The sequence below is a fragment of the Dasypus novemcinctus genome, chromosome 10 (assembly GCF_030445035.2).
Source record: "Dasypus novemcinctus isolate mDasNov1 chromosome 10, mDasNov1.1.hap2, whole genome shotgun sequence".
Classification (NCBI taxonomy): Eukaryota; Metazoa; Chordata; class Mammalia; order Cingulata; family Dasypodidae; genus Dasypus; species Dasypus novemcinctus.
Window position 1 is genome coordinate 10099931 of NC_080682.1, and position 10563 is coordinate 10110493.

The following is a 10563-nucleotide window of genomic DNA, read 5'->3' on the forward strand; positions in this document are numbered from 1 at the left end:
GACCTAGACCTAAAGAGGTACACTTGGTCTCAGACCCCCGAGGCGCACTCAGGACCACAGGAACGCAGACACACACACGTGCGGTCTCACAGAGGCACTCCCGCTTACTTAGACCCACGGAGTCTTGAATATGTGTGCTTAGAGCCCCCCAATACCCACTCATCTGTTCAGATGCACAGGCCCCATCTGCTCAGACCCCTGGAGGTGCACACTTCGGTGTGCTCGGCCTCACCAAGGTACACACCTGCACAGACCACAACCGCATACAGGCGCCTAAATCCACCAAGGCCCTCGCATGTGCTCAGTGTTCCACATACATGGTGCAAACTCATACATAAGCTCACATCTGTTGAGGTTCACATCACATGTTCAGAAGCACATGCACCTGCTCACACCTGTAGAAGCACTCACATATTAGGCACTCGAGGATGCACATGTGTATTTCAGACTTAAGCCTATACACACATGTGCTCAGACCCATTGAGGCACATGCTTGTTGGACTCATGGAATTACACCTTCGTGCTTGCTCACACCCATGCATGTACAAGCCCACCTGTTAATGATGCTCACACATGTGCTCTGACCAGACTCGTATACACACATTGAAATTTCTGGAAGCTCACCTGTATTTCAGACCTACAGATACAAGGGTGAACGTTTGGATCAGGCATAAGCATGATGTGCTCAGACTCCCTGAGTGCACACATGCATGTGCTCACACGCACCTGTGCCCAAATAGTACAGTGCCATGCCCAGGCTCACAGGCGTGTGTGGTGTATGTTACAGCTTCACCCAGGTCCACACTCATGCTGAGACTCCTAGTTGTATGCATCTGTGTCCAGACTCACCAAGATGTGCATACATGGCCTCAGAGGGCTCTTCTTGTGTACGTGCATGCTCATTCCCACAGAGGTGTGCTCATTTGCACACAGGGAGCCACACATGCACTGAGACCCACAGGGGTCAGGGGTGGGCTGTGTGTGGGCCCACACATGCACATGTGTGTTTCAACTTACAGACCTGCATCCCTCCCCCAGGCTCCCCTGAGTGGAGACCTGTGTGAGTTCAGCCCTACCGAGGCTCGTACTTACACGCACCCCCAGGCCCCTCCGAGCATGTGTGTACATGCTCAGCCCCACAGACGGTACCCCCATGCTTACCCACAGAAGCAGCCACATTGACTCCCGTTCTTGGAACAGGTACATGTGCATGCTTAGGCCTCCAGTAGCCCACACTAGTGCCCATGGGCCACAGTCAGACCCAGCAAAATGCATCCCTGTGTGTTCATACCCAGGTGAGCATGTATCAGTGTGCTCAGACCCCAGGTACTTGCTCGTGCTCTTACCCACTATTATTGCACAGCCCCCCCAAGTCATTGCCCCCGTGCACATGCACATGCAACCCTCAGAGGCACACTGATGCTTAACCCCACAGAGACACAGACACCTTGCTCAGACTTACACTCATGTACTCACCGTCACAGAGACATATGTGTGTTCTGATTCCCAGAGCGTTTTGAGAAAATGCTAGTTATGCTAACAGGTAAACTCCCAAAGGTCGGTGGTTTGACACATGGAAATTTATTTCTTGTTCATGTGATTGGCAGGCAGCTCTCCTCCAAGCGGTGCTTCAGGACCCAGCCTCCTTCCACCTTGGGGCTGCCCATCTTCAACATGGGGCTTCCTGAATTGCGGTGGGAGGGGAAAGAACATGGAGGGTCATGGAGGGGAGGTTTATGTGGGCACACATCCCACTCCTGCCCAGGTTCCACTGTCCAGAGAGCTCAGTCTCGTGGTCACACCTGGCTTCAGAGAACGCTGGGAAATATGGCCTTGCTGTGCTCCCAGAAGGAAGCAGCAGCAGAGGTGGAGACCTGTTAGCGAATTGTTTGCCACAGTTTGACCTTAGGTGTCCCCACCTTTCTGTTTCACCCTTCCACATGCAGAATGCCCCTTTCCAAGGGAGACAACCCAAAGTCTCACCCAGTAAGGGCAGTCACCTCAAAGTTGAGGATCTCTGGGAGATGTGTGGCCCAGGCCATCAAGTCCAGCTTTCACTCCTCTGGTACGGATGCCCATATTAGGTCCAGGTACCCATTTGTGGTCTGGGGACCCTTGTCTGGTCTGCGTATCAGTGAACTAAAATGATAACTTATCTCACTACTTCCACACCCCAACACACACCCAGAATACAGTGGTGAGGCAGAGACAACAACCGCAGTGAAGCCTCCCATTCAAAAAAGGGAAGAATGGAAGACTTCTAGAAGCTCCTAGTTCATCACAGCAAGGGAATCCAGCTGGCAGGCAATGAAAAGCCTTTGCTGGGCAGTGGGAATCATTAAACCCTGCTTCTGCTCTCTGGGAGAAACTCCCCTCTTCTTTGTCTGGGGCCACTGGCTCTACTGTCTCAGAGGTTCTTCCCAGTCCATTATCCTCCATGGCCACCTCTGAAGTGCCTTTTGGGAAAAATGTCCTTCTTGGGGCTCTCCACTTCCTGCTCATGCATATTTGGGGGCCCAAAGTTTGTTTTAAGGCTCAAAGAACCACATCTAGAGTTCTTTCCTAGGCATAATTCTCTAGTTCAATTTGTTTCCTTGTTTCTCTGTCCCTATGCCTCTGCCTCTCAATTTGGTGGCAACTGTCTTGAGGGCATTTGAGTCAGTAGTGGTGTGGTTATGCCCCTGACCTGATTCTGGCAACAAGCCCGAGCCCTTTGTCCAGGTGAGTCTGACTGGCCATTTCTTTCAGAAGCCCTTTTCAATCTTCTCTCCTACTGTTTGGAGTTTGGAAGTAGTCGGCTCTTTGGATACCCTTTGGACCCAAATTTCTGGATTTCCCTTAATTTCTGCTCGCAAACCAGCCACTTCTTTCCTAAGCATGCCTCTTTGTTGTAATATGTTGCTGCAAGCAGAAAGTAAAAGCCAATCTGGTCATTCTTACCTTTTCCCACCCCTTCCCTTTGGCACCTCAGTCTCCAGGTCATGACAGCAACTGTTTTTAGCTAAAGGTTTTTTCCTTGGCCTCATTTTGGTCTTCATCTTTCCAGCTTCCAAATCCATTTCCTTGGATTGTTATATGAGCACCACAGGTTTCTCTATTGTGACACCCATTTCTGGTGCTAGTGTCTGTATCAATCAAAGTAACCTTTATTTCTGTAACTGATGTCCCTGAGTCTCAGTGGTTAACATTCCAAGGGATTTTCTCACTCAGGTAAAGCCCTACCTGGCTGTGCTCTCCCCCAGGGATGCTTCAGGAACTCAGATGTCTTCCATTTTGTGGTTCCTCCATTTCCAAGATGAGTGCAGAAGGGGAAAGAGTGTGGAGGATGGAACCCGGGAGGCTTTTTTGGCCAGTGCTGGTAGGGTGCATACTTGGTCAATGGCCACACCTAATTGCAAGGGGTGCTGGGAAATGTAGTCTAGCCGCCCAGGAGAAGGAGGAAATGAGTTTGATGAACGATGTGGTAATCTCTGCTACACAGAGGTACGTGGTGTGTGCTTGTGTATTCTCAGATGCACATTCATTCATTCACATGTGGACATGCACACTTGGACCCAGGCTCAGAAGCAAGTGGACACATGTACAGAGCCAGAGGTACACTCACGTGTACACACATCTGTTCAAACTCTCACAAAACACTCACCTGGATCCATCAAGTTTCCAGTATATGCACACACGTACACACGTCTAGTGATCCAGCCAGGGGCGTGGCCACCAAACCTATGGACTCAAATGTCCTCAACATAGTTGCCACTAAATTGAGAGCTGGAGGCATGGGGACAGAGGGATGTGTGCATGCGTGCACACACATGATGCAGCTCACCTTCTCTGACCTGGAAGCTGCCCTGGAAGCTGCCCTTGCCATGAGGGCATTCAGGGCAGAGGAGGGGCACTGTCTTTCCGGCCGTGGCTCACAGTTGCACAGATTGTTCTCTGCTCAAACAGGTGAGTAGGGGCTGAAATCCAGCCGGTACTCCACTCACCAAGCCCTGGTGTAGGGCCGTATCCACCTTGAGTGGCTGCCCTTTTTCTAATCCATGCGAAATGCTGTGGGCTGGTGGCCTCATAGCCTGGGCAGGTCCCTTAGTGCTGGTGGGGGAGGCCTTGGCCACCTGATCGCTTAGACTTTCATGCTCTCAACCTCAGCTCTAGACTCCCCTTAGGGGACAGGCGTACCTTGCTTGGGTGGGAATAGGGCTTGAAAAATTTCTAGTCTGGGGCTTTCTCCCGATGAAGGAGAGTTGGGGTGGGGAGGGGACATGCTCAGGATTGGCTGGTGATCTCCTTGGTTGGACTGGAATTCTCTTTAGTAAGTGGGACTGGCAGGCACCGAAATCCAAGGTTTCTTAGGATGCAGAGGGTTGGAGCATAGGTGGCATCTGTGAGAAGTGTGCACATGTGTTCCCAAAGGCTGCAGCTGCACAAGTTGGGGAGGGGTGGAAGGCTGCCATAGGGTCCTCACCAGACTGCTGGCATCTCAGCATGATGGCTCCCAGGGACACTTCACCCAATGTGCACCCTTAGTGTAGAGCTGGGTCCAGGGTCCCAGCCACCACGAGTCATCTTGAGCCTGAACCTCCCAAAAGATGGGTGAGAGGGGCAGCCCAGGAGTCCCAGGTTGGCTTCTCGCAGCAAGAGGTCTCAGGGGGTCCTCCCCTCCTCTGGGTCCTGCCAAGTTCTAACCAGTGACCCCTTGCCAGATCCTTTCTGGACCGGCTTACTACCCCGGCCCAGGGAAAGCCATCAGAGGAGGTGGGAGAGGCAGGGACCAGGCAGACACCCAGACATGGAGGCCAGGGAGGGGCCAGGGTGAATGACAGGGACAAAAAACCAATGTGGTCTTCTCAGCCCTGTGACCAGGCCTGGGAGAACTCTGGGGGCTGAGGGACCTGGGAACCTGTGTGAACCAACAAGTTGGGGCAAATGGTTGTGCAGGGCACTCAGACTGGGCAGGGTTTGTCTGTGGGCCGAGGTCTGAACTCACCCATCCACCCATAGCCTAAGTGGGTAGGCTAGGGGGGGTTAGAGAGCCAACTCTATGCCCTGAGGAATTGGATCAGTCTCTCTAGGACAGGATGTGCCCCCAGCAAGGGCCTCTTGGTCCTATGCCCTGAGCATATCTGTCTGGGGCCAGCCTTGATCCTGAAACTTCTAGGAGCAGCAGGTGCCCCCACTGAAGCCTGGAGGTGGAGCTGGCTAGGGATGAGATCTGGGTATGGAGCAAGGCTCCTGCCAGGATGTACTCTTGGCAGTGCTGCCGCCTGGAGGGGCAGTGGGGGGAGACCTGCAGGGGTTGCCACCCCCTTGCCCAGCTAACTAGCCTGGTCTTGTTCAGAGGAAATGCTTGAGAACTATTCCTCCCCTTACCCTGGTGAAGACATGAGTCCCAGCTTTGTGTTAGGCCCAGTGCTGGGTGCAAGGGAGATAGACAAATGGAATTTGGGCCTCTGGGTCTTTCCTGACAGTGGGTCCCAACCTGCTGCCTTCAGGACAAAATAGGGGCTTGGTGTCAGAGGCACTCAAGGCAGGGAGGATCCTCAGAAGTCTGCCTGGAAGAGGAGGCATATGGACTCTGAAGTACAAATGAGAGATTGGGGGGTGGGGTGGGGGCTGGAAGCAGGGGGTGGTGTTCTCAACAGAAGACGAGGTCTAGAAGAGGGCAGGTGGTATGGGCCAGCAGTGCCTGCTCCTGAAGCCTCAAGGTCCATGCTGGGCGGGGCACCTGCTGTGAGTGGTTCCTGGATGCCACCACCTGAGGGGCTGCCAGCCCTCCTTCTTGAGTGCCAGCTGCAGAGTTTGCCCCTCACCTAGCGGCCCTTTGGTGGGGCAGAGGCTCGGGTGGGGGATGGGAAAGTACCCTCTGTTCATGCTTAGACTGGAGGGTCCACGGTAGCCTGGCCTTGGCCTTTGCCCTGGACAAGGGGCCAATATCCTGATTTTAAAGATGAGGAAACTGAGGCTGGTGTGTGAAAGAAATTTGCCCCCAGTCACGCAGGGATTTAGTGACAGACAGGTGTTTGGCTTCCCCATGTTAGCATCAAGCCAAGAGTGAACCCTGGTAAATTCCTGGAGACATGGGGAGGGTAGTTAAGGCTTTCCTGGGTACCTTTGGAACTACCCTTTCCTGGCCTTTGAGAGCCACAGAACACATGGGACAGCACATGTGTTCACTCAGTCTGAGCTCGACACCTGGTGACTGGCAAGGCCCCACCTGCCCCAGGCCTCAGCCTCCTCATCTGTAAAAATTGGAGCCTGGGAAGTCCTAGCTCCACAAAACATGCTTCTCTGCTCTCAGTTCATCTGTGGCAGGCCAGGAGCCCCAAGCTTTCAAGATCTGACCTGCAGGGGAGCCCTGCCCCCTGGGAAATTGGAGCATGGTGAGGAGAGCAGTCAAGGCTGTGGCTTCAGAGGCTGACTGAGTGGCTAGGGACAACACTGGGAGATGGCAACACTGTGACTGAAATGATCATCAAAAGGGTCTGAATGGCAGTGCCAAGAACGGAGGGCCCTGGGTGGGGGCAGCAGGAGAAGAGGTGTGAAGACATAGAGGTGGAATGTGGTGGACTGGCTGAAGGGTGCAGGTAGGACATGGCTGTGGGACCCTGGGGTGCTTGCTGTGGAGGGGGTGTGGGCTTGTGGGCAGGGTCTGTGAAGACCAGATCTGCAGAGGCCACGGACTGGCACTGGGTAGGGCTGGGGCTGAGCTGGTGGGAGAATTAGAGAGGAAACCTCCAGCCCCCACCAGGTCGAGGTGTCCCTCCAAGAGGACTGAGGCCTCTCATTAGCCACCTGGAGACCAGCTGAAGGAGAAGGCTAGGTTGAAGGGGGCCCAGGGGTTGCTGGGAGTTATAGTTGTTGCTCCCAGGGACTGATGGGAATTGTGGTCTTTACCCCTCCAAGGGCATATGGGAGTTGTAGTTCTCACCCTTTGGGGCTGATGGGAATTGTAGTTTCTGCCCAGGGATCCCAGTTATTAGATCTAGGAAGGGGAAACCCTCCCCACAAAGCCCTCTCCCCTAGTCATCCTGGGCCCTCTATTAGCAAGCACATCCTCACAGATGGCTGTGTATGTATTTTCTTTCCTTTTTTTGCTTTCTTCTTCTTTCTGTTGTTTTTATTATTGTTTTAACAATAATAACAGGGCCAGAGGCAGTCAAGCCCTGGTCAGGTCCTGGCGACCCATGGGGGTTTTGGGGAGGGGGAGGGGGGAAGTCAGTGGGGGTTAGAGGTGGAGGGTGAAGGAGAACTTTGGGGAATTAGGGTCAGCTCAGGATGGTGTGTCCTTACCCTCTGCACCCACTCACTCTCTGCCCCCACCTCTCCTCCTTGCCTCTACATGGCTTCTCGTCACCCCTTCCCCTATGGGACAGGACTCACTCCTGGTGCTGTCTCCTCCCTGCCCGCTCTTCCTCATGGGCCTCCTCTCCCTCACCCTCAACCTCTCTCCCCACAGCCAACCAGCAGTTAGCCTTCCAACCCCTCCCCAAGGCCATCCCTTCCGCTTCCTCTCATCCATCACTGCAGTTCCCACATTAATGTCCCTCACGTGCCTCCTGCCCTAGCCCTCCTTCCCACCCCACCCCCAAACCAAGTGGTGGTAACAGTTCCCCAACCCCAGCCTGCACTGTGCAGATTTCAGCTTTGCGTTTATCGAGGGGGAGAGGGCATGAGTGAGGGAGGAGAGAGAGGACTCAGGAGGAAGCAAGATGTCCAGGGAGAGAAGAGTGAGGGAGGGAGAGGCCTAACAGATAGACAGAAAACGTTGTACGGAAAAGTTGTTTTTTCTTACTTTTTTCCGGGAGAACCCGCTTACACAGCTCTGTTTGTAATTTTTTTCTTCATGCTAAAATCACACGGCCTATTTGTTGATGTAAGTTGCCTGAATTCCGTGGTATGCTATCTTCTTTTTTAAAAACAAAAGAAAAAAAAAAGATGTAGAAAAAAAAAACCCTAAAAGATATTGTTGTTAGGTTTGTTTAAATGCTGCTGTTGTATCTGTTTTTAAAGCCTTAAACCAGTAGATTTTTTTTTCCTTTTCTTTTTGATTTCCTTTCCTTTCTGTTCCTTTTGGTTTCTTAAAGACAAACAAAAGACCAAAACCCAGAGAGCCTCAGAGCCCGAGCGTGGGGTGCCCAGGGCATCCGAGCCGCGGCGCGCTTAAAGCGCTTTGCTCCGGCTGGCGGGCGGCCGCGGCCCGCTCTAGTCTCCGCCAAAGCCGATTGGAACCGATTTGGGTGTGTGAGGCTGTTGTTGCTCTCTCTGTGCCGGCCGCCTGCGCCCCGGCCCGCGCTGACGCCCTGCCTTTTGTCTTCTCTCTCTTGTTCTAGGAGGAGAGTTAATATTGCCCATTATCACGGAGGACTCCTTAGACCCCCCTCCCGTGGCCACCCGGTCCCCCTTCGTGCCCCCACCCCCCACCTTCTACCCCTTTCTCACGGGCGTGGGCGCCACCCAAGACACCCTGCCCCCGCCCGCGGCGCGCCGCCCGCCCGCCGGCGGCCCGTGCCAGGCCGAGCAGGACGACAGCGACTGCGAGGAGCCCATCGAGGCCTCGGGCTTCGCCTCCGGGGAGGTCTTTGACTCCAGCCTCCCCCCCACGGACGACGAGGACTTTTACACCACCTTTCCCCTGGTCACGGACCGCACCACCCTCCTGTCGCCCCGCAAACCCGCTCCCCGGCCCAACCTCAGGACAGATGGGGCCACGGGCGCCCCCGGGGTGCTGCTCGCCCCCTCCGCCCCGGCCCCCAACCTGCCGGCTGGGAAAATGAACCATCGCGACCCGCTGCAGCCCCTGCTGGAGAACCCTCCCCTCGGGCCCGGGGCCCCCACCTCCTTCGAGCCGCGGAGGCCCCCGCCCCTGCGCCCCGGCGTGACCTCCGTCCCCGGCTTCCCCCCTCTGCCCACAGCCAACCCCACGGGGCCTGGGGAGCGGGGCCCGCCGGGCGCGGTGGAGGTGATCCGGGAGTCCAGCAGCACCACGGGCATGGTAGTGGGCATCGTGGCGGCCGCGGCGCTCTGCATCCTCATCCTCCTCTACGCCATGTACAAGTACCGCAACCGCGACGAGGGCTCCTACCAGGTGGACCAGAGCCGGAACTACATCAGTAACTCGGCCCAGAGCAATGGGGCGGTGGTGAAGGAGAAGGCCCCCGCCGCCCCCAAGACGCCCGGCAAGGCCAAGAAGAACAAAGACAAGGAGTATTACGTCTGAGCGCCCACCCCCGCTGCCAGCGGCCCCTGCTGGGAGGACAGCGCGGCCCTCGCCCTGCCGCGCTGCGGGACCCACGCCCTGGCTGCCTCGGACTTCTCACACCAAGAGGAAACGCAAAAAAAGAAAAGGAAAACCCCGTGCTTGCCCCCTTCCTTCTGCTGGCCCGGCACCGCGGCCTCGTCAGTCCGGGGGCTGTCTGTCCCTCCTGGGGCTGTCCCACGCGGCACTGCACCCGCCAGGCAGGGCACGTGCTCACAGCCCTGGGTTGATTTATTTTTTTAAGGGGAGGTAGTTTTATTTTGTGGGGTTGGGTGGGAAGGAAGGCTGGGGGTTTTTGTAAAGCGTCCACTACTCGTCCCGTTAATTTTCCTCCATTTTTTTCTTCTCCCGCCCCTGTCCCTCCTGCCTTCCTTCTCTTCCCAAGCCCTGCAGTCCCCATGGCAGGCTGGCTGTGTCTCTGTCCCCTCCCTCCTTTCCTCTTCTCCCTTTTTTGTGTGTCTGGTTTCTCCCTCCCTTTCTTCCCTTTGGGTTTCCAGAGTTGGTGGGAGGGCGGGCTGGGGCCCCCTTGGGTGGGTGGAGTGGGCCAGGGCAGTGGGGCTGCCCGTGAGCTGCCCACTCCACTCGCTGCTGGGAGGAGGCCCTGGCCGGTGCCACCAGAGAAGGGGCTCGGGCCCGGCTGAGGGCCTGTTCTGTGCCGCCGGGCGACGTGCATTGATGGGGAGCTGCCGGAGGAGCAGGGGTGGGGGGCGGGGGGAGGGGAAAGGCAAATGCAGATATATATTAAAGACAAATAATCTAGATACCACGAGCAGCCACCTGTGGCACCCATCGGGCGCAGGCAGCAGGGAAGAGAGGGAGCGAGGCGGCCGCAGACTGCTGGGGTCACTCCTCTGCCCATGGGCTCCCTGCTCCCCCAGTTTTTTTTCTCTCTTTGTTAACAAATGTGTCTGAGTCTTGGAAAACACCCCAACCCCGGAAATGTGTGGGAAAAAGAAAACAAAAACTTTCCAAATCCCATCGGTCCTGTGCAGTTTGTTTGGGGCGGGTGCTTTTGGGGCATTGACCCTGGCTTTGGGCTGGGGTCTGGGCCCACGAGAGCCTGTAAGTCGTCCTCAAATTGTTGGGTCAAGCATGGCTTTGAGCTTTGTCCCACGTGGCTCACCTTTGTCTCACCCCCACATCCTTGCTGGTTAAGGATGGGGGCAGGACGCGGCCCGCAGGCTTGGGGGTGACACCTGGTCTCGGCCTGGCTTGGGCACCATTCTGCGGTGCAGACCCCAGCTTCTTGGGCATGAGGTCCCTGGAGGCAGGGGCATCGTCTTGCTCCTAGTGGCTGAGGGGCACCTGTG

At 55.7% G+C, this 10563-nt stretch overlaps 1 protein-coding gene across 1 annotated transcript in view; it reads left to right on the top strand.

Moving 5' to 3' along the window:
- The window catches only part of NRXN2 (neurexin 2), a 101880-nt gene extending 91654 nt beyond the window's left edge, over window positions 1-10226 (top strand). The window contains 1 exon segment of the mRNA XM_058305233.2: window positions 8328-10226. Coding sequence (XP_058161216.1) covers window positions 8328-9214 — 887 coding nt within the window. The 3' untranslated portion in view covers window positions 9215-10226.
- The last annotated feature ends 337 nt before the right edge of the window (window positions 10227-10563 follow it).